Genomic DNA, 24,288 nt, shown 5'->3' on the forward strand with positions numbered 1-24,288 from the left:
TTCTCATGTACTTGTCAACAGGTTGGATAGTATTTTATATATATTTAAGATTTTAGAATGTAGTGCCAAATTTCCCTCCGGATAAATAAAGGATTTCTACCCTTAGTATAATAGTATAATTTCTTCATGCAACTTCCACCTGAATCCACCGAATTGAAAGTGAATTGATCCAAACCTGCGGTTCCACGGGATGTATGCCAAGATGTTGACTCACTGTATCTGCTGTGTTTCAGGCGGGGTAGCGGTCCTCTGGTGGCTGTATGTTGACTCACTGTATCTGCTGTGTTTCAGGCGGGGTAGCGGTCCTCTGGTGGCTGTATGCTGACTCACTGTATCTGCTGTGTTTCAGGCGGGTAGCGGTCCTCTGGTGGCTGTATGTTGACTCACTGTATCTGCTGTGTTTCAGGCGGGGTAGCGGTCCTCTGGTGGCTGTATGTTGACCACAAAAACGCCCTTGATAACAACACCGCGTCGGTGTTCGGGAAAGAGGTGGCCTCAGACAATGTTAAAACGCTGCTGGTGTTTGCCATCGCTGCTACTATTTTCACGGTACGTATTTGTGCATTACACGAGTGACGAGTGTACCACTTGTGAGGACTGGCCGGTTTTGTTTTCTTCTTTCTTAGAGAATACTTTGATTTAAAGAGCCTAGCGTAAACAACACGGCACATCTCGCAAGCAATAAGTAGTGTTGTGGTGCACTACATACAGGGTTCGAGGTTGAACCTAATTCAGTACACAATGCTTTGACTGAACATTCTGTCCGCATAGCAACAATTGCTAGGTAGCCTGTTTGCAAATGAAGATAAGATGAGATGGATTCTTTATTCATCCCTGTGTGGAAATCCAGGTATCATAGCAGAAGCAGGAGAGGGGAGAGGGGAGTTACAGGCAGGATAATAAGAATAAAAAAATATAGTAAGAAAAATAAAGATAAAGGTCTGATCTCCACTGGATCTCTGTATACTCTATCAATAATATCAGTATGCACATATGTACAGCCCACCCTAGCCAAGTCTACCCTGGTATAAATAAACAGATTATCAATATATGTACATATACAAATATGATTGGGAGTGAGTCTATGGCTGAATGTGCTCCTCATCTTCGCTAGCTCCTCATAGATGGGATGGGGAGGGGTTCTCCAGGATAGCGGCCGGCTTCCTTCTCATTCTCCTCTATGCAGCCAACTCCAGGTTGTCCAGTTCGACTCCCACTATGGAGCTAGCCTTCCTCACCAGCTTGTTCAGTTTGTTTGTGTCTCTTGAGTTGATGTTACCCCCGCAGCAGCATACCACTGTGAAAAAGAGAACACTGGCTACTACAGACTGGTAAAAACGACTGCAGCAGCCTATTGCACATTGTTGAAGGACCTGAGTCTCCTCAGGAAGAACAACCTGCTCTGTCCCTTCCTGTAGAGGGCCTTGTTGCTGTCCGACCAGTCCAGTTTATTATTCATGTGTACTTGGAGGTGTCCACCTCCTCCCCTCGGATAGTGATGGGAGTTGGGGGGCCTCTTCTTGCTTCGCCAGTAATCCACCACCAGCTCCTTGGTCTTGCTGATGTTGAGTTGGAGATGATTGTTGTCGCACCACCCTACGAAGCTCTCCACCAGGACTCCGTACTCTTTCTTGTTGTCATCTGTGATGTAACTGATGATGGAGGAGTCAATAGAGAACCTCTGTAGTTGGCACGTACTTGAGTTGAAGCGGAAGTCGGAGGTGTAGAGGGTGAACAGGAAGGGTGACGGCACAGTTCCTTGGGAGGCGCCGGTGTTGCTCACCTGCACATGACCGGCTGCTCTGCAGTCTGGCGTATTGTGGTCTGTTGGTGAGGTAGTCGGTAATCCAGACCACAATACGCCATGCTCCAGCTGCATCATCACAGAGACCATGATTCTCACTGTGCTGTGTGGCCTCTCCAGGTGTGTCTAGCCTCAGTGGAGCATGTAGATATTGGCATCCTCCACACCAAGGTGTTGCAGGACCAGCCTCTCAAAGGTCTTCATGACATGTGATGTCAGAGTAACTGGCCCCGTAGTCATTGAGGGCACTTGGGCGTCCTTTCCTGGGCACTTGGACAATGCAGGAGGTCTTCCAGAGCTGGGGCACTTCCTTCAGCCTCAGGGAGAGGTTGAAGAGGTACTGGGAATGCTGCAGGTGTTTGTGGTCAAACTGGTTGGAAAATATGTTCAGCTCATTTGCACGCTCCGGGGACCTCTCAGCACGACCTCTCGGCAGGCGTGCCCTGCTGCTTGTAGACCGTTTTCAGTTTTCCTACAAGACTCCCCCCACACCACACACACACATACACACACCTGTCGGGGCTGTTGGCCTGTAGCCTACCTTCCAGTCTGTCCTTGGCTGCTCTTAGTTCCTTTGTGAGCTCCTTTTGGACAGCCTTGGCCCCCTCAGTGTCCCTTGCCATGAAAGCCCTCTTCCTATTCAGTAGGGTCCCCATTAATCCAGGGGTTATTACTGGAAAAGCAGTGTACCTTTTTGGTGGGTACAATGCTCTCCTCACAGAACCTGATGTAGTCTGTAATTACAATGGGAGAGTCCATCGATGTCTTCACCATAAACCCTTTCAAACGGATCCCAGTCCATCGTTCTGAGGCACTCCTTCAGCTCCTCTTTTGTTCTCCGAACACTGTTGGGACATACATGGTGGCCTGTTGCCCCCTGATGGCCTTTATGTGGCCTATATGATGGTACAAGCTTGATTTAGGGTGTGGTCTGATCCACAGAGGGGGAGGCAGGGTTCGCACAAGGTCCTTGAAGCGCTTAAAGTGCTTGATTTTTGAAAAAAATCTAGGCCCGGAATTCCTTAAACAACCCATTTTTTAACAAGGTGAAATTCAAATCAACCATTCGCATTGAAAGTTTTGTTCATCCATGATAAGATTGTTCTGAATCAAGAAATACATTTATTTTATTAAGTGTAACTAATTGTCGGAAATTGGTTTTAAGCCATACATATTGGATCAGATTTCTTTTTTTATTTTTAATAAAACGCATTTAAACGTGAATTGTATCCTTTTTAAATGCCCTTTTTAAAATGAAAAATAGTGCTTGGAAAAGTACTTTAAGTCCTTGAATTTCATTTTGCAATGTCTGTGGGAACCCTGGGGAGGGCAGTGGATCTCTGTGCCTCCTTAACGTTTGCATACAGCAGGACCAGGGTCTTATCCTCTCTTGTAGTTGTACTACTGGTCACATACTGGGTGAAGTTAGTCCATCACTGTTCAAGTTTCAAGTTCAAGTTTCTTTATTAGTTGACATGCAAAGATACAGAATACCTTCACATGGAATGCTTTTTTCTGTTATGCTCCTATGAGGATCATAGGACGCTTGGATCATACACATACAGCTCATTACAGTAATATTCCACAATTATTACATTTTAGATGGTAATAATGCTACAGAGCCTTGAGACAAACATATGCACCACCACATATGCATTTACACCACCTGTAAACGACAACAATGGCGTGTGTGGCCTCAAAGTCACAGCCAGCAGTTCTATCTGCTCTGGAGAAGCACGCTTCCTGTTTTCAGAGTCTCTCTAGTCCGACCACATTAAAGGCAGACACCACTTCATCTGGAATGGAAAAAGTTAACTTTTTTTGTTTTTTTTATTACATTTTCCAAAACAACAGAATGAAATGTTATATTTATTTATATATATATATAAAAAGTATGCTTTGCCACCCTGACATCACACTTAATTCCCATATCACATTATTTCATTACATTAAAGGAAGACGCCAATATTATTGGAGATGCACTTACCGTCTTCTCCAGACGGTAAGGGCGTGGCACAAATGAATGAAAGCGGATACGGACCAGCTAGCCTAGCCGTCGGCCAAAAACACCTCTCCCGGAGTTTTAAGCTAGTCTGGTGGTCCGTATTCCGCTTCCATTCATTTGTGCTAAGCTCGGCTAGCTTGCATATGATCTGGATAGCTTTCTTTCTACTGGTACAGAGGGGCAATTGGTGTCGTCTATCTTCCTGTCTGACTCTGGAGAAGACGTAATGTTGGCGTGTTTCTTTAATGTAGACGGTTTCAATGTGACAAGATCAACATTCTAACGGGACTACATCTGATTTTTTTTAAACGTCTGCTTCTATTGATATTATCAAACACTGAAACAAGAGGTATATACTAGGGATGTCCGATATTATCGGCCGATATTGGCATTAAAATGTATCGGAAAATATCGGTTTTCAATTTTCAATTTAATTTTTTTAACATTTCTATAACCTTTATTTACCCAGGCAAGCAAGTACGAACAAATTCTGATTTTATTTATTGTCAAAAGTATGCATAATGTTATGTTAATTCCACAACAAGACATATGTACCGGTAATATTAATTACCTGAAATGATTCCGTTTTTTGGGGGGGGAAACCCTGCATATATCGGTATCGGTTGATATCGGTATCGGAAATTAAGAGTTGGACAATATCGGTATATCGGTATCGGTAAAAAAGCCAATATCGAGCATCCCTAGTATATACTATAGTCACGCGTCATAAAGACAAGCTTCTACACCCCTCTGTATTACTATTGAATGATGTTTTTGAGTTTGCCGTAAATCCACAGCTAAAGAGATTGGTTTTATCTGGTATCACAGTAGCTAAAAAGCTGATCGCATCACGCTGGTTTCAACCGGAAAAAATTTGCCGGAAAGTTTGGTTTCTTACATATCTCGATGTGATTTATCAAGAAATATCTACAGCAAGAATTCTGGGTCTCAATGAATCCAAAATGTCAATGTGGTTAGAAGTGGTGGAGAGAATAAAAGCTAGCTTATAATGGTAGTGTCTGGTTAGGAGCGAGGGATAATGGAGGTACTATCCAAAGAGGGGTCCGGGAGGGGGGGGTTCGAGCTGGAGCATATGTGTGTAGGTTTTTAGATAACAGGTATTAGGGGTATATCTAGGGCTGGGCGATATAACGATAACGATAAATATCGCGATATATTTTAATAATCTATATCGAATATCGAAATTTTAAAAGAAATCGATTTTTTTTTTTTTTTTTTTTTTTTTTTTATATATATTTTTACCTGCAACAGGGCAGTTTTAAAACCAGAGACAGTGGACAGACTTGTCTTTCTTGCCTGCAACTTAAAGTAATGGCTTTGCTTGTCCAAATGACAATACTGACCAAATTCAGATTTCTTTTTCTCTTGTCCATTTATTTTGTTTGCTTTCTAATTTAAAATACATTTTGAAACCGTCTGTACACAGTAGGCTATGTGTGCTAGCAGAACTAGACTCCAGTCACAAGTCACAGTGCACATGTGTGGTGGTTTGTCCACCAAAAAAGCGCCAAAAGATCGAAAATAAACTAGCAGAGCCAGAACTGTTCAACTCCTCTGGAGCCACAGCCAGCAGAGAAGCCGGTTTACTTTAGCTTTTTTAAACCAGCTGCAGCCTGAGAACTGGAGTGTGAGGGGATGTAACACTAAAGATGGCGGCAATGACAAAGAATTGCTGTAAAATAAACATACATCTGTTGTTAAAAAAAATTTATAAAAAAAATTGAATTTTTTGTATACTTATAACAATTCGATAATTATCGATATCGAGAAATAAAATAAAATTATCATATCGTTATCGCGATATGATTTTTTTCCATATCGCCCAGCCCTAGGTATATCCTATATAAGACAATTAACTAAAATGTGATTTCATTGGATGTGCACTGACAACTAATGCTTGTATATCTTATCGTGTGTTGTCATGTTTGTATATGTGTTTGTTTAAAAAATAATACAAAAAAAAATACAAAAAAAAAAGACAAGCTTCTAATCTAAAGCCACACGGGGAGCAAAGAGCCTGGTAGATGGAAAACGACACTGAATACCGACATATCCCGCGACAGGTTTCCTCTGTAAGCGTCTCTGTAATGTTCCCCCCTCCTGTGCCCCCCCCCCCCCGTGCAGGTGATCCTCCTGCTGCTGATGTTCTTCATGAGGAAGCGCGTGGCCCTCACCATCTCCCTGTTCCACGTGGCCGGCAAGGTGTTCACCCACCTGCCCCTGCTGGCTCTGCAGCCCTTCTGGACCTTCCTGAGCCTCATGCTCTTCTGGGTCTACTGGCTCGCCGTGCTGCTGTTCCTCGGCACCGCAGGTTAGAAAGAGGCCGCTGGCGCGCAGAGCTCCGGTTCCCGTAGCTCCGGTTCTGTTAGCTCCGGTTCTGGTAGCTCCGGTTCTGGTAGCTCCGGTTCTGGTAGCTCCGGGTCTGGAAGCTCCGGTTCTGGAAGCTCCGGTTCTGGTAGCTCCGGTTCTGGTAGCTCCGGTTCTCGTAGCTCCGGTTCCGGTAGCTCCGCTTCCGGCAGCTCCGGTTCTGGTAGCTCCGGTTCTCGTAGCTCCGGTTCTCGTAGCTCCGGTTCTGGTAGCTCCGGTTCTTGTAGCTCCGGTTCTCGTAGCTCCGGTTCTGGTAGCTCCGATTCTGGTAGCTCCGGTTCTCGTAGCTCCGTTTCTCGTAGCTCCGGTTCTGGTAGCTCCGGTTCTGGTAGCTCCGGTTCTGGTAGCTCCGGTTCTTGTAGCTCCGGTTCTCGTAGCTCCGGTTCTGGTAGCTCCGATTCTGGTAGCTCCGGTTCTCGTAGCTCCGGTTCTCGTAGCTTCGGTTCCGGTAGCTCCGGTTCTGGCAGCTCCGGTTCTCGTAGCTCCGGTTCTGGCAGCTCCGGTTCTGGTAGCTCCGGTTCTGGCAGCTCCGGTTCTGGTAGCTCCGGTTCTGGTATCTCCGGTTCTGGCAGCTCCGGTTCTGGTAGCTCCGGTTCTGGCAGCTCCGGTTCTGGTAGCTCCGGTTCTGGTAGCTCCGGTTCTGGTAGCACCGGTTCTGGCAGCACCGGTTCTCGTAGCTCCGGTTCTCGTAGCTCCTAGAACAGCCTGTTTATACTCATCGGACTCTGGGGGGTTTACATTGTTTGAGTTAGTCGTCATCAGAATCAGTCGAGGGTGGCGCAGAGCTCCCGTTGTTTATAACGGCACCGCCGGTGTTTGCTTTTGATTTGTTTATATATACGGAACTCTTTATTCTGGGTTTTTAAGAAGATCAAGTGCAGCACACACACTGGCTCATAGCGTCAGTCCACACGTCAGTGTGTTCCTTCCCCCCCCCCCCCCAAGCGACGACAGTATTAATTTGTTGCTTGTGGTATTTTGGACTCGCTTGTGGTATTTGGTGGCATGACTGCACTCCCTCTCCTCCCTGGAATGCGGTGCCGCTGGTCCCATGCCGTGGGCGGGGGGAGTCGACGCGACCAGCTGACTCTCCCACTCCCAGATGTTTGTCGCTTTTTTTGGAACTCCATCAAAAATAATCCTAATAGGAAAAATATGTTCCATCAAGGGCACACAAAGCATGCCATTTGAATGGATGGAACGACGGGCTGCATTTCTTACATACACACTCGCACACGTTTGAATAATGTTATTATAACGACTGTAGAATGTAGTAGAGAATGTGCGTTTTTGTGTGTGCGAGTGATCCAAAGAAATCGAATTATAATAAAATACAGAGAGCATGAGTGTGGATTGATTTAGGGAAGCAAGCTTGGCTCAGTGGAAGCATCTCGGGAGAGTCTGTGATCACTTCACTAGGCTGTGTGACGAGGCCGTGGGAGCATGGAGGCCTCCAGTGGCTCAGAGACTTAATCCTGGGCAATAGTGAAACATGCTCTTAAAGGTCACTTCCAAAGTTACATTATTTTGCACTTTCACAAACAACTTGAACTCTCCCCCCTCTGAGAATAATTAAAAAAGACATGTTTATGTTTTTTTTTTTATCAATCTTTTATATTCATTTTTTTTACATGAAATATAAAACAAAACATGACGATACAATAATAATAATAATAATAATAATAATAATAATAATAATAATAATAATAATAATAATAATAATAATAATAATAGACATGACTTCACAGGACAATAATAATACTAATAATGACAATAGAATAACAAAAAATGTAAATACAGACGAAAGACATGTTTATTTTTATTTAGGATCCCCATTAGCTTTTGCACTTGACAAAAGCTACTCTTCCTGGGGTCCGACACTACAACAATATTCAAGACATAAGTCATTACATCATTAACAATCTCATCCACTCTTAATATCAGATTCAGTTAAGGATGACGGTGTACAAGATACTTATCAGTATAACATTTTATAAATAGTGCTTCCTGAGCAGCACTCACTGCCATCAACATAAATACAATTAACAAACGGCCAATTGGTTTTCACCACTATGCCATAAGGGCTCAGTGCATGCTTGTTAGTAGATGGTATTTAAATGTTTTCTTGAAAGTAGTTTTGGATTCTATTTCAGCTAAGTAGCTTGGCAATGAGTTCCATTCCATGATAGCTCTGTAAATCACAGAAGATTTGAGAAGATTTGTCCTGGGTTTAGGTGCCAGTAGATGGCCTGACGTAGCTTGTCATATGGTCATGTTCTTCTCTTGTGTAAACTATTTGAACATAAAAATACTGTGGTGTTTTGACAACTTGGAACATTTCTGAGAAAAGTAATAACACATTCTAGTTGGAAGAGGCTGACGTGACAAAACAACTTGACGCCATCCTCTTCCCAGAGCTGGATAATCAGGCTCCTACGAAGAAGATGTTACGTCCAGCCACACAGACATATTTGTATGACCGAATCATGTTCTATCAAATGAGCCAATTGTTGTTTTCGCAATGGCGTTTCCCTTTATACTCTGGCCCAAGGCTGGGCAATTAGTCATCCGATGATTATGAAAACAAGAGAATCAACTTTTAGCCAGGTTGTGTTTTTAAGCCAGGAAAAAAAATCTGTTAATCTATTATATTTAAAGGTGCTGTAAGTGTTGTTTTCTTGTTAAAATATGTGTTAAATAAGTCTACATTCCGACATCCATCACTGATATAGAGTGTCTGGCCAGTAACATGGGTTTCCCCGTCCCTCCATTTTGCAGTAAACACAAAATACTAGGGATGTCCGATATTATCGGCCTACCGATATTATCGGCCGATATCGGCATTAAAATGTGATATCGGAAAATATCGGTATCGCTTTTCAAATTTTTTTTTTTTTTTTTTTTACATTTCTATAACCTTTATTTACCCAGGCAAGCAAGTAAGAACAAATTCAGATTTTATTTATTGTCAAAAGTATGCATACTGTTATGTTAATTCCACAACAAGACATATGTAATGTTAATTACCTGAAATTATTCAGTTTTGGGGGGGGGGGGGGGGGGACCCTGCATATATTGGTTGATATCGGTTGATATCGGTATCGGAAATTAAGAGTTGGACAATATCGGTATATCGGTATCGGTAAAAAAGCCAATATCGAGCATCCCTACAAAATACATGTTCTGGTATCTCTTTCCACTTTATCCAATCAGGAGAGCGAATCCTAAGAAATCTTGCCAAGCCAAATTTGCTCACTCACTGCACTGGTAGATTCAAGGACACATTTACTTAAAGATTTTATTTTTATCATTTCTAAAGTGGCAAACGGGATACCAGAAAATGTATTTTGTGGGACTGGGAGACCTATGTTACTGACCAAACACTCTACATCAGTTATGGCTGTCCGAGTGAAGAGCTATTATTTTAAGTTCAAGTTCAAGTTTCTTTAATAGTTGTCATACAGAAGTACAGAATACTTTCATACAAAATGCTTCTTACTGTTACGCTCCAGAGACTGTGCTAGACAAGATAGTATCAAATAACATAGTATAGCATGTAAATTAGAAGTAGAAAATGAGGTCACAGTGTTCAGTATAGACATATGTACAATGTTCGATGCAGAATAGACGTAACTGAGTTACCATATAATATACAATACTATGCAGTGTACTAATGTATGTAGACTGCTTAATTTAACAAACAAAAAATTACCACTTACAGCAAGCACCCCTTTTAAAGTTCAAGCAAGAATTATGTTTAAACTTTTATTTATTTTTTAAGTTCAATAAATGCATGATGTTTCCAAAGACGATGAGTAATCGTGTTAAATAATTGTGATCTAAAAATGTATTAATTATATGTCAAAATGTACCAAAATAACAGCGATTATGATTTCCGACATTAACGGAGCAGCCCCACCCCGGCCTGTGTCTGTCCCCCAGGGACGGCGATCAAGAACAACGACACCAGCCTGGTGGAGTACCAGATGAAGGGCCCGCTCCAGTACATGGTGTGGTACCACGCTGTGGGCCTCATCTGGATCAGTGAGTTCATACTGGCCTGTCAGCAGATGGTCATCGCTGGAGCTGTGGTCACCTACTACTTCACAAGGTGAGGGGGGGTGGTAGGGTCAATTCTAAATTCAGTCAACTGTGATAATACCTTGTTTTCATATTCAACAGATAACAATTGAGTACCTCAGACACTGAACCGAATAACTACGTTTTAGGTTTTCAGAGGAACAATGTTTTCAAGCTTTGTTAATTAAATATGGCAGGCTAGAGTGTTTTGATCATTCCTGGTTAAAGGCAGTAGAGTAGAGGTGGTTCATTCCTGGTTAAAGGCAGTAGAGTAGAGGTTGTTAATTTGTAGTTAAAGGCAGTAGAGTAGAGGTGGTTCATTCCTAGTTAAAGGCAGTAGAGTAGAGGTGGTCCATTCCTAGTTAAAGGCAGTAGAGTAGAGGTGGTTCATTCGTAGTTAAAGGCAGTAGAGTAGAGGTGGTTCATTCGTAGTTAAAGGCAGTAGAGTAGAGGTGGTTCATTCCTAGTTAAAGGCAGTAGAATAGAGGTGGTTAATTCGTAGTTAAAGGCAGTAGAGTAGAAGTAGTTAAAGACAGTAGAGTAGAGGTGACAGTAGAATAGAGGTGGTTCATTCGTAGTTAAAGGCAGTAGAGTAAAAGTAGTTAAAGACAGTAGAGTAGAGGTCTTCACAGGTTCACCTGGTTCCTATTACCCGGGACCCGACCTGGGATCCGTCTTGTTCTGGAGCCACGGGTCTCGCGTCTACCTCATTTTGTTGTAATGCCCGTTGTACTGTAGTGTACATCTGTTGCCACAAGGTGGCACAAAGTGACTATAGTTAAAGACTTCTGCTCAGAGTCTGCAATCTGAAATATTTTGTAGTAGAAAAGATTACAGTTGTTTCCCAGTGCTTAATGACTTCTGTGAGAAAGGTGTGGTTGTGTGACCCATTCAGTTTTTACATTTTATATTCCTTAATTATTAAACAAGGACACACAATGTCATAGATGCGACGCATTCTTGCAGAGATTGAACCGGTCTTAACACACAAAGTGCCATGCCTGTGAGCCGCCACTAGGGGCAGGGTGTTGACGGGGGGAACACCTGAGTGACGTTGGCGGTTATAGAGGTGTTTTGCATCTAAAAGGGAAAAAAGAATGACCACATTGCAGTCTCCATGATATGGATATTGCACTGTTATTTATCGTGACGTCAGTACTATGAACTCAATGTTATTGTTATTTCAAGAATGGTTTCCTCGTATGCATCTCTGTGGTCGACTTCAGGAACAAATCCCAGCTCTCGCTGACTCCCATCCTGACGTCTGCGTTGCGGCTGATGCGCTACCACCTGGGCACTGTGGCCAAGGGCTCCTTCATCATCACGCTCGTGGAGATCCCCCGCCTCATCCTCACCTACATCCACAACCAGCTGAAGGGAAAGGTGGGTCAACACAGCGATTCAACCAGGGTTTGGAATCCGTTCCCTTCCGATCCAGGCGTTAAGAAGACCTCAAGTCGGTAAACTAAATCAAATCAAATCAAATGTATTTGTAAAGCCCGCAATCACAAGTTAATGTCCCCATGGGCCGGACAAGTCTTCTTTTTAAACAAGTCAAGAAGAAACATCACAATAAATCAAGAACAAAAAAAAACCCACCATGAAATCCAAAACAACACGACCCAGACATACCCCACGCGAAGGTAAGGAAAAACTCACTAAAAACCTAGCAATAGGGAAAAAAGCACCACAGGCAATGTGGAGGAGAGAAACCTTAGAAGGGCCGTTCAAGGGCTTTCAAGCTAGAGAATCAAAGTGTGTCTCGGATTGGGCCTTTTAAGACCTCGACTATAGACACTGATGACATGTATGCGATACTCGTGTATTTCCGATGCAATGGAACGTTTATCCGACTAAGAATAACAACTGTACTTCTCTGTGTATCCCAGGAGAACGCCTGTGCCCGTTGCATGATGAAAGCTTGCATCTGCTGCTTGTGGTGCCTGGAGAGGTGTCTCACGTACCTGAATCAGGTAGGTGATCCCAGTGTGACTACGGAAGACAATAAATACACTGTGTGTCTGTGTGTCTGGGTCTGGCAGAGAGACGTGACTTGCAGTGGCATCTGTTTCTGTATAAGGCCGTTATTGGTGATATCTCCCAGCCTACATCGCCTCGTTGCTGGAGTTTGCACTGAATTAGGAAAATCTGCTTTTAGCTTCTGTGCCCCAGACACGTTTTTTTTGCAAAGCACTTTAAAACTCAATTCATTTAGTACCTATTGGTCAGTTTAAATCTTTTAATAGCAAACCACTTCACTACAGTCTGCAGTTGTTTTAAATTATTTAAAATGTTTGATTGATTGATTTTCAGTTTCTATATTTTCTTTTTTTTTGTACGGTAGTTATTATGTTTTCTATTTCTCAACGTCGTTGTAAATGAGAGCTTGCTCTCAATGATCCTTCGAGATTAAATAAGGAGTGTGTGTTTGTGTGTGTGTGTGTGTGTGTGTGTGTGTGTGTGTGTGTGTGTGTGTGTGTGTGTGTGTGTGTGTGTGTGTGTGTGTGTGTGTGTGTGTGTGTGTGTGTGTGTGTGTGTGTGTGTGTGTGTGTGTGTGTGTGTGTTCTTCAGAACGCCTACGCTGCGACGGCCATCAACAGCACCAACTTCTGCACCTCTGCCCGTGACGCCTTCACCATCCTGGTGGAGAACGCCCTCCGAGTGGCGGCCATTAACACCGTGGGCGACTTCGTTCTCTTCCTGGGCAAGGTACTCATTTACATTTAGTCATTTAGCTCAGTGGTTCCCAAAGTCGGGGTCGCGACCCAAAGGTGGGCCGCGAGCAGCCACGGGTGGGCCGCGAGATGATTAAAAAAAAATAAAAAAAAATAAAAGAATATATCTTTATTTTTTTATTTTTTATTTTTTATTTTTTTATTTAAATTTTTTTTGTCAGGCCACTGAACTTAGAAGCAGGCCAGGACAGTGTTTCTAGTTGTATTCTAAAATTCGATTCTATTGTATTCTAAAATGTGACTATATGGTTTTATATTAACTTAATAAATAAACAAAAACGTAAAATCTACTTATTTCAACGAACATTTCAAACTAAATAACAGATTATGCACATAAAACGCTGAAAACAACCGAAGCAACAATAGTATTTTAATGAGGCTATTATTATTATCATTATTATTTTGCAACAAGTAGGGCTGGGCGATATGACGATATTATATAAATATCGGGTACAGTTCATTAACGATACACTTTTTTAACGTATCGTGGATATCGTGATGTTTTGCCCAAGAGGATTGTGTCGCGTCAATCTGGTCCACCCCGTTCAAACTTTTGAACAACGCCGCTCCCACACACACACTACTGCATCAAAGTTAGTACGTATGATTAACAAAGGCATTCGTTTTGTGGCATCAACATTATATAGTTACACGTTATATAGTTACACATCAGCGTATTTACCCAAACATAGCAACGTCCAATGACGACATAGATAGCAAGCGTTACTGTTCATATCTCAGTCCGTGCCGAGTTGTGCGTGCCCATTCTGCGGTCTGTTAATAAAGTTTTCAATCAGACAGATGTATGGAAAGGCTTTTATTATAACATTTGTTGCAGTAAAATCATTATGCCTCGTTGTCATGCTGCGGTGCGCTAGTAATCACTCGTCGGCTGCGGTGAGCTGTTGTTGTCGTTGAGCTGAGCTCTCGTTAAAATCAAGGAGGGCATTCAGGAAGTAAAAAAAGAATAGCGCTGCCGATTGGTGCTAAGAACAGCAGGGCGGGTACAAGCGGTGTGACGTAATTGGCAGACTCGACTGTCAATCAAAATTATTATTATTGCCGGCTGAATGATTGAACGAATGAACGTTATTAACGATTGCAGAATGGGTACAATACAGTACAGCTCAATACAACAACAGTGGACTGACTGGAGGATGAAGACCAGAAAAAGACTTTCGGCTTTTTTACATAAGGGTCCTCCATTTTCAATTCATCAAAACATTTAGAGACATACAAATATACAGTAGTTTCATAAAAATGCTAAAATCCTATTGATTGATTGATTGATTGATTTAAAACTTTATTAACATATTGCAGAATGGGTACAGTACAGCTCAATACATACAATTGTTAAGGGGATGCAGACCAGCGAAAGACTTTCGTCTTGTTTACATCAGGGTCCCCCATTTTCGATTCATCATATTTCATATCTAAATTATATAATATCTCATTGCTAAATATATGCAATATATAATCTAATAATCCAATAATCTAAATCTAATATATAATATAAAAATGCTAAATGCATGGGTATTTTATTTTGTCTTTAATGTTAGCTTGCAAACTCAAATACTGTCTTGGTAAGCCTCATAATGAATTGTTTGGGGAAAAAAAGAAAAACATCGTGATGCGTATCGTGTATCGCCGAAAGGTCAGAAAATATCGTGATATCATATTTAGGCCATATCGCCCAGCCCTAGCAACAAGTTAGCCCTCTCATAAATAGCACATATAAATGAATAACTAACTTGAACTAACTAGGATTGAAGTGATATTTGGCTTAAAAAATCGGTCGCCTGGCAAAAAAAAAAAAAAAAAAAGCCAGACGATGTGCATTGGGCCGCGGCTCTCTGACGCCTTATTTTCTGGGCCCCGGCCTGAAAAGTTTGGGAACCCCTGATTAGGGCTGGGCGATATGGAAAAAAATCATATCGCGATAACGATATGATAATTTTATTTTATTTCTCGATATCGCTAATTATCGAATTGTTATAAGTATAAAAAAAAAAAAAAAAAAAAAACATTTTTTTTTTTTTTTTTTTTTTTTTTTTAACAACAGATGTATGTTTATTTTGCAGCAATTCTTTGTCATTGCCGCCATCTTTAGTGTTACATCCCCTCACACTCCAGTTCTCAGGCTGCAGCTGGTTTAAAAGCTAAAGTAAACCGGCTTCTCTGCTGGCTGTGGCTCCAGAGGAGTTGAACAGTTCTGGCTCTGCTAGTTTATTTTCGATCTTTTGGCGCTTTTTTGGTGGACAAACCACCGCACATGTGCACTGTGACTCGTGACTGGAGTCTAGTTCTGCTAGCACACATAGCCTACTGTGTACAGACGGTTTCAAAATGTATTTTAAATTAGAAAGCAAACAAAATAAATGGACAAGAGAAAAAGAAATCTGAATTTGGTCAGTATTGTCATTTGGACAAGCAAAGCCATTACTTTAAGTTGCAGGCAAGAAAGACAAGTCTGTCCACTGTCTCTGGTTTTAAAACTGCCCTGTTGCAGGTAAAAAAAAAAACGATTTTTCGATTTTTTTTTTATTTCGATATTCGATATCGATTATTAAAATATATCGCGATATTTATCGTTATATCGCCCAGCCCTACCCCTGATACTTTTAAGCATAGCGACAAACAAAGTGTGTCAGTAAAAGAGGTACATCTCCGGCAGCTAATATCCGAGGCACTTTTGACTGTGAATTAAAAATCCTTCATTCAAACCTGGATTTAGGCGGCTGGGTAGCGCAGTGGAGAATGCACTCTGACCTACCACCGCAGAGACTCTGGGATCGAATCCAGCTCGAGTCAGCGGTACCTCCGGCTTGGCCGGTCGTCCCTACTAACACAATTGGCAGTGTTAGCGGGTGGGAAGCTGGCGGGGTATGTGTGTGTCCTGGTCGTTGTAAACTGCGGTTCCTACTGGTCGGTCGGGGCGCCTGTTCAGCAGGGAGGGGATCGGGGGGAAATAGCGTGTTACATTCCCTCAGTGAGACTCCTCGCTGTCAGGTGAAAAGAAGCGGCTGGCTGACTCCACATGTATCGGAGGAGGCATGTGGTAGTCTTCACCCTCCCTAGGCCGACAGTGGGGCAATGCGCGCAACGACCAGGAAGGGAATTGGCATAACGACTAAATTGGGATGGGAGAAAATACAGAAAAAGTGAGAAAAAATATATATATATATAAAGAAAAAACTGGATTTACGCTCCAATGTGTTTTGACTTCAGAGAGTCTTCATCAGGGAGTAGAATACAAAGAGTTTAAAACCCATCAACTGGACATATAAGTACTGCACAAAAAAACGCACAGATAAGACAAAACACACCTGAGCGTCCAGTTAATGAACATGCATACAGTGATGATTGGACAAATATGATTGGAGAGAGGCAAGATATGAGTCACTATACAATCACTGTTCAATAAAGCATAATGTTGAATACAACCCATCAATGAAATACAAACAATGTGGAGGTCAATAATAATAATAAAAACATTTTTATATACCACCTTTCATACAAGAATTGCAGCCCAAAGTGCTTCAGTAATGTAGACATAAAATAGAGATAGGCATAAATATAGACGGGGGGGGGGAAACTTGCAGAGAATTGACCAAATAAAAGCAATGCATAAAGTGCAGACATACAATGAGTATACAATAGACAGAATAAAAGCAGTGGAATAAAATAGCTCTCATTTACAGTGCAATCATCTTAAAAATAGACATAAATGCATAAAATAGACAGAATGGAATAGAGAAATAGTACAGTGCAATACAATAGCTCCCATTTACAGTACAATACTACTGTCAGTAATTGTGTGGATGTAATGAGTCCAAGCAGCAGAGTGTATTAAAAGGCTACGGTGAAGAGGTACGTTTTTAGCAACTTTTGAACACTCTGTATGGACAATAGGCAGGGTGTTCCATAGCTTTGGTGCATAATTCGCAAAAAGGCTGCATCCCCAATTTTCTTGTGACTGTTGCTGGGAACATTCAATAAACCAGTAGTAGATGACCGTAATGTTCCTGGGGGGCACATAGTTGACAAGAAAATTGGCAATGTAGCTCGGTCCTGTTCCATTTAGTGCTTTGTATATAGCGCTCATAAAGTACAATACATAAATACTCGTAATGGTTGCCCCTCAAAGATACCATTAAAAAGAAAAGGCTGATGTGCAGTAGAGAGGGTGGTGTAATGGTCCCATAAAGAGACCTATACGGTACCATAATAATGCACCATAACGGTAAAGTTATGGCTCCTAATAAAACACAGTCTAGAAACCTCGGTGGGTAAAAACAAAAAGGAGAAGTCCGTCTCCTCGTTAAGGCTGTAGAAAGGAAGTGGCCCTGAGGGTGTCTGTCCAAAAAGTCCCCCTTGCATGTTTTGGGATGACCTGATGACCTGTTTTGCACGTGTGGTCCACGGTCCTACAACACTGTTGTTTACTGTTTACTTTAACTATTTTACTCCTAGTATATTCAGAACTATTAGTAATGTCTGACCACTAAACCACGAAACCTGCACGGACTACAACGTGTGACGTGTATCATGCCAGTGCTTTGTGTATACTGTTTACTTTTACTCTTACTCATAGTATACATTCCGATTCAAATAATCTTCTGCCTGTATTTATTGTAACGTATAATATAACTGATGGGGCATACAGACCCTCATCTGCACCTTTTGTTTACACTGTTTATTTTGTCTCGTATTTTTTTAGATTCAGATCAAATCTTATTGCGTATATTTATGTCTTTCTACTATTACCCTGCCCATACCTGTACCTCCCCTCCCCCCTCCCCCATGCTGCTATGATAAAGGAATATCTCATCTAGGGATGCCCCGATCACGTTTTTTGCCACCGATACCGATCACAGATCGTCGTGAGCCATATCGGCCGATACCGATCCGATACCGATTGTTTTTGATTCAAACGAAATTAAAAATTATTTTATATACATTTTTTTATTTTTTATTTTTTTTTATAAAATATATATATTATATAATTAGACTTGTACTTGTATTATCTGTGAGACATCGCCACCACGCAACAAGTCAAAATGCTCGCTATCTGCAAACAGCTCCACTGTCTGTGTACTCTAGTAGCCTCCAGCTCCAAAAAGGATTCTCCGGCGCTGCAGCTGGACCCTATTGGTAACGTTACGGTTCTTTGGTCATTTCACATTCAACAAGCCCTCAGCTCCAATACGAATTGAATCAATGTTATAAGACATTGATATCAAGAGCTATCTGTAGCTACTGCTAGCCGGCTAGATGACGTTAAGACAGAACTTTAGTTCAATGGGACATTTAGTTTTGAACAGAGAACTAACGTCAGCTAACGCAAGCTAATGCAAGCTAACGGAGGTATGAACATGGACTACTAGACTTTCTGGATCATTTGTTGATATCAGGAGCTATCAGTAGCTAGCCGGCTAAATACCGTTAGACAATGCCTACTAAACGTGAATAGTTGACTGGGTAATTTTGTTTAAACAGTTACGATAGCTAGGTAGCTAACGTTAGCTCAGGTCGAATGCACTACAGACTCGAGCAGGGGAGCCTCCTCTCAGTCCTCAGTGTTTACAAACTCTACACGGGGGCGGGCGGGGCTAGGGAGGAGGAGCAGCGGCAGTTTGCAGGTCGTGTGTGTCTGAGACAGACAGCGAGTGAGACCTTCGCTTGATCGGTTTCCGCGATCGGCGAATATGACTCATTATCGGAATTCACAGATTGCATATTTATACTGAGTATCGGCCTATAACGATCGGTGGCCGATCGATCGGGGCATCCCTAATCTCATCTTGTGCCGTGCCTCAGGGTAATTAGGAAGAATGTGTCTGGCCAGACAGCAGTGTCCAGCATCGAGCCGTGTTTGTGGCCAGACAGCAGTGTCCAGCATCGAGCCGTGTTTGTGGCCAGACAGCAGTGAGCCGTGTTTGTGGCCAGACAGCAGTGAGCCGTGTTTGTGGCCAGACAGCAGTGTGTCCAGCATTGAGCCGTGTTTGTGGCCAGACAGCAGTGAGCCATGTTTGTGGCCAGACAGCAGTGAGCCATGTTTGTGGCCAGACAGCAGTGAGCCGTGTTTGTGGCCAGACAGCAGTGAGCCGTGTTTGTGGCCAGACAGCAGTGAGCCGTGTTTGTGGCCAGACAGCAGTGAGCCGTGTTTGTGGCCAGACAGCAGTGAGCCATGTTTGTGGCCAGACAGCAGTGAGCCGTGTTTGTGGCCAGACAGCAGTGAGCCGTGTTTGTGGCCAGACAGCAGTGAGCCGTGTTTGTGGCTAGACAGCAGTGAGCCGTGTTTGTGGCCAGACAGCAGTGAGCCGTGTTTGTGGCCAGACAGCAGTGAGCCGTGTTTGTGGCCAGACAGCATCGAGCCGTGTTTGTGGCTAGACAGCAGTGAGCCGTGTTTGTGGCCAGACAGCATCGAGCCGCGTTTGGGGCCAGGCAACACCGCGTCGGTAGGAAGCTTGCGAGGCGTCAATAGAACACTACGAACAGATTGTTTAATGTCGTTAAAATAACAATGATTATTCTGGTTTAGAACTTGTATACCGTAATTCCTCTAATAGTAACCGGGTCTCAAATACAAGCCGGGTCTCTATTAATGGCCGGGTGCGCTCTTGAGCTAAGCAATTATAAGCCGGCCTCCTAATACAAGCCGGGTTACTAATATACTGAGCTGCATACTGAGCTAGTTACTTGATTTCACTTTGAAAACGTTGAAATGACCAGTGACCACCTGTAATTGCACTGTTTACTATTTCATACAGTACTTGGTTTCAATAAATGAACCCAGTACATTTTACTGGGTTCAAACTGACACAAAATGTTGATTTATTCATTATGATCCGTTTGAAAATTTGAAATATAGGCCTCCCTCTTATACAGGCCTCCTCCTAATACAAGCCTGGTACCCGCTACAGTTGAAACAAATACAAGCCGGGGTTACTATTAGAGGAATTACGGTATGTATTAATAACATGTGCATTTTATGGAGCTTTTAACAGAATATTTCAATTACCTTTTTGGTAACATTTTTTATTCATCCATCATAACACGATGATGAGGATTATTATCTTTCCAGCTTAGATTTTTACTTTGAAGTTCGTTCGTTGTAAGGCTTAAAAGTCTTTCTTAACCCTTTCACTACCACACTACAGAATGGTTAACCCTTTCACTACCACACTACAGAATGGTTAACCCTTTCACTACCACACTACAGACGGTTAACCCTTTCATAACCACACTACAGAAGGTTAACCCTTTCACTACCACACTACAGAATGGTTAACCCTTTCACTACCACACTACAGATGGTTAACCCTTTCATAACCACACTACAGAAGGTTAACCCTTTCACTACCACACTACAGACGGTTAACCCTTTCATAACCACACTACAGAAGGTTAACCCTTTCACTACCACACTACAGACGGTTAACCCTTTCATAACCACACTACAGAAGGTTAACCCTTTCACTACCACACTACAGACGTTAACCGTCTGTAGTGTGGTAGTGAAAGGTTAACCTGCTGTAGTGAAAGAGTTAAAGATGTTTTTTTTTAATGGATAGGACGGTGAGTCACAGGAAATTGGGGGTGGAGTTTGTTTTTATTGATGTCTTAATGAAGAAGGTTTGAGCAATACAATACAAAGCATATTGATCAAAAGGATAAACACAATAAAGCCCTAGAGCTTGTTTCCATTGTGGTCCTTGTGAAGTGAAGTGAATGTAAGTGTGCATATGTAAGCGTGCGTGTGTGCGCGGGGGGAACATAAAACAATATACAATAATACAAAAACAAAAACAATACTTCACATCACATCACAGAGAAGTGGGGTGATGCGCAATGAAGGTCCTAGGCCGGATTTGAACCTAGTGGATTATATTATGCTACATCGCCGTGAGCCACCAGCACGCCCCGCTTAAAAGTCTTTCTTGTGACAACTCCACAAAAAGGCGTCGCCAGTCAACAACCCCCTCCGTGTTGCCTGACTTCCTTCTCTGCTCACCTCTCCTCCTGCGCCTCCCTCCCCCCCCCCAGGTGCTGATAGTTTCTCTGCTCACCTCTCCTCCCTCCCTCCCCCAGGTGCTGATAGTTTCTCTGCTCACCTCTCCTCCTGCGCCTCCCCCCCCCCTCCCCAGGTGCTGATAGTTTCTCTGCTCACCTCTCCCCCTGCGCCTCCCCCCCTCCCTCCCCCAGGTGCTGATAGTTTCTCTGCTCACCTCTCCTCCCTCCCCCAGGTGCTGATAGTTTCTCTGCTCACCTCTCCTCCCTCCCCCAGGTGCTGATAGTTTCTCTGCTCACCTCTCCTCCCTCCCTCCCCCAGGTGCTGATAGTTTCTCTGCTCACCTCTCCTCCCTCCCCCAGGTGCTGATAGTTTCTCTGCTCACCTCTCCTCCCTCCCCCAGGTGCTGATAGTTTCTCTGCTCACCTCCCTCCCCCCCCCCCTCCCTCCCCCAGGTGCTGATAGTTTCTCTGCTCACCTCTCCTCCCTCCCCCAGGTGCTGATAGTTTCTCTGCTCACCTCCCTCCCCCCCCCCCCCCCCCTCCCCCAGGTGCTGATAGTTTCTCTGCTCACCTCTCCTCCTGCGCCTCCCTCCCTCCCTCCCCCAGGTGCTGATAGTTTCTCTGCTCACCTCTCCTCCTGCGCCTCCCTCCCTCCCTCCCCCAGGTGCTGATAGTTTCTCTGCTCACCTCTCCTCCTGCGCCTCCCTCCCTCCCTCCCCCAGGTGCTGATAGTTTCTCTGCTCACCTCTCCTCCTGCGCCTCCCTCCCTCCCTCCCCCAGGTGCTGATAGTGTCTCTGCTCACCTCTCCTCCTGCGCCTCCCTCCCTCCCTCCCCCAGGTGCTGATAGTTTCTCTGCTCACCTCTCCTCCCTCCCTCCCTCCCCCAGGTGCTGATAGTTTCTCTGCTCACCTCTCCTCCCTCCCTCCCTCCCTCCCTCAGGTGCTGATAGTTTCTCTGCTCACCTCTCCTCCTGTGCCTCCCTCCCTCCCTCAGGTGCTGATAGTTTCTCTGCTCACCTCTCCCCCTGCGCCTCCCTCCCTCCCCCAGGTGCTGATAGTCTCCTCCACGGCCTTCGCGGGGATCCTGGCGCTGAACTACCAGAGGGACTACACCGTGTGGGTCCTCCCGCTGCTCATCGCCTGCCTGTTTGCCTTCCTGGTGGCCCACTGCTTCCTCTCCGTCTTCGAGATGGTGGTGGACGTGCTCTTCCTCTGCTTCGCCGTGGACACCAAGTACAACGACGGCAGCCCCGGGAGAGAGTACTACATGGACAAGGCGCTCATGGTGAGAGAGCGGGGGTCTGTCTGGGTCCGAGAGGGGATACGCTTAACGACTTAATCTGACACGGTGTCCCTGCAGTGCCCTCTTGATACTGTTACGTTTATGTTATTTATGGGTTTTTTTTTACCCAGGGACAGTGCACATTAATCAACATCGGTTTCCACATCAATGTAAATGTGCCAGAATTAGCTAATGAGCTAGTTGTCATCTGTATTCCCTGCCTACCGTGCATGTATTTATGGTGTGGGAGGGTACCTGGAGGAAGCCCACGCGACCACAGGGAGAACATGCAAACTCCACACAGGGGTTCGAACCCAGGACCTTCTTGCCGTGAGGCAGCAGTGCTAGCCACTGTTCCACTGTGCCGTCCAATAACGTTGTTTCCTTTGCGTCTTCTCTGTCTCTTTCTGTCTCCGTCGTTCACAACCCCCCAGGAGTTTGTGGAGAACAGTAAGAAAATGGGACGATACAAACCCGGCGAGGGAGAGCTGAAGCCCATGGTGAGTCGGTGGCTCCTCTGAATCCTGCTGGGGTGCCATCAGTGTCACCCTGAGGACGATTGATGGTCTTCCACAGAGTTTCTGGCGACGTGTGAAGTGAAAATAAAAATGTCTTTGTTCTCTCTTGCAGAATCGCGGCGGGACGCTGGCTTGACCGAACCAAAGGGTGAATGCCAAATGCACTAACATTTTCAAAAACGCTTCAATCAGTGTGGAACATGGTGACCACGATTTCACTGCAGGGACATGAATATTACAAAGTGATGCACTTTATACCTACGCTTCACAAAGGGAAATGTTCCTTTTGGATGTCTCTTTTTTTTATAATATGTTGGTGCTGTTTTTTTCTTTTAACATTGGACGTTTATGGATATTCTGACCCTAATACCACTCTTGTTGTAGCTTTTTTACGTTTTATTTATGTTTTATTTTCTTCTTTGTTTTGTAGAACCTTCATTTGTATTGTATTTTTACTATGGATTAGCGACCACTTACATCTTTTCACTGTCTATTCTGATTCCTAATCATAAACCATCGTCTGATACGACTACTGATCCGATCCATTGCTTTTACCGAGCAGTATAGATTTGGACCGTCAATTGGCCTGTCTCCAGCCCTGCCTTCTTTTCTTGATCCTCCAATCACAACTGTTGCTTTATTTTGAAAAGCAACAGTTGTTATTGGATGATCAAGAAATAGGGCGTTTTGATATATTAAAGTCAATTTAATATAAAAAGAATTCTCCATCAGAGATCTGACATTCTTCCATGTGTCAAACATGCATCAAAAACCAATAATCCGCAATCAGTATATCTGTGCATCCCTAATTTTTTATCTGTTTTCCATTTTTATGACGTTTCCTAACTTTTTTTCCTTTAGTACATTTTACTGTTAACATGTGCACCCTGACAGTGATTGGAACATGTTATGATTTTGTTATTGTTGTTGTTGTTGAAATAATTAGTGTTAACCTGTCATTTGAAAGGTTCAGACATAATTAGTGTTAATCGGTACTCTGAAAATTTCAGTGGTTATTCCAAAACAAATTAGTTAGTATTTTTACGTTTCCACTTAAGGTTGTTAATATTCTTTATTGGGTTCTAGACGGACCAAAAGAAGAGATGGTTTTAAGAATAAAAACGTCAAAACACAGATGCTTGTTGATTAGTTATTTTGTACATATTTGACTCTTTAGAAAACCTGGCTGTGGAGATTGATACCATATTGTCCCCACATGACTGCAGTAATAACATGTTTGTGGTGTGTTTTAATAAGCCCGAGTCCCACACCAAGAAGGAAAAAAACATTGGACCTCATTCTCGAACATGTTCGTAACTATCTTCGTAAAAGATTTGTACTAACAAATTTACGAAAATCCTCCTCCGGATTCCTGAACGCATGAAACGGTCTTCGTAAGGGGCCAAAATCATCGCAGCTGGGTTCAAATGAATGAAGAACATCACTCATTCTTAAACTGG

At 43.3% G+C, this 24,288-nt stretch overlaps 1 protein-coding gene across 1 annotated transcript in view; it reads left to right on the forward strand.

Moving 5' to 3' along the window:
* slc44a1a (solute carrier family 44 member 1a) overlaps positions 1 to 23,962 on the forward strand; it is a 42,783-nt gene extending 18,821 nt beyond the window's left edge. Inside the window, exons 8-16 of the mRNA XM_084319506.1 lie at positions 407 to 549; positions 5,955 to 6,141; positions 10,140 to 10,308; positions 11,504 to 11,660; positions 12,167 to 12,250; positions 12,849 to 12,986; positions 22,077 to 22,313; positions 22,745 to 22,810; positions 22,941 to 23,962. Coding sequence (XP_084175632.1) covers positions 407 to 549; positions 5,955 to 6,141; positions 10,140 to 10,308; positions 11,504 to 11,660; positions 12,167 to 12,250; positions 12,849 to 12,986; positions 22,077 to 22,313; positions 22,745 to 22,810; positions 22,941 to 22,964 — 1,205 coding nt within the window. The 3' untranslated portion in view covers positions 22,965 to 23,962. The remainder of the gene's footprint in view (positions 1 to 406; positions 550 to 5,954; positions 6,142 to 10,139; positions 10,309 to 11,503; positions 11,661 to 12,166; positions 12,251 to 12,848; positions 12,987 to 22,076; positions 22,314 to 22,744; positions 22,811 to 22,940) is intronic.
* The last annotated feature ends 326 nt before the right edge of the window (positions 23,963 to 24,288 follow it).

The sequence above is a fragment of the Notolepis coatsorum genome (genome assembly GCF_963971535.1).
Source record: "Notolepis coatsorum genome assembly, chromosome: 7".
Lineage (NCBI taxonomy): Eukaryota > Metazoa > Chordata > Actinopteri > Aulopiformes > Paralepididae > Notolepis > Notolepis coatsorum.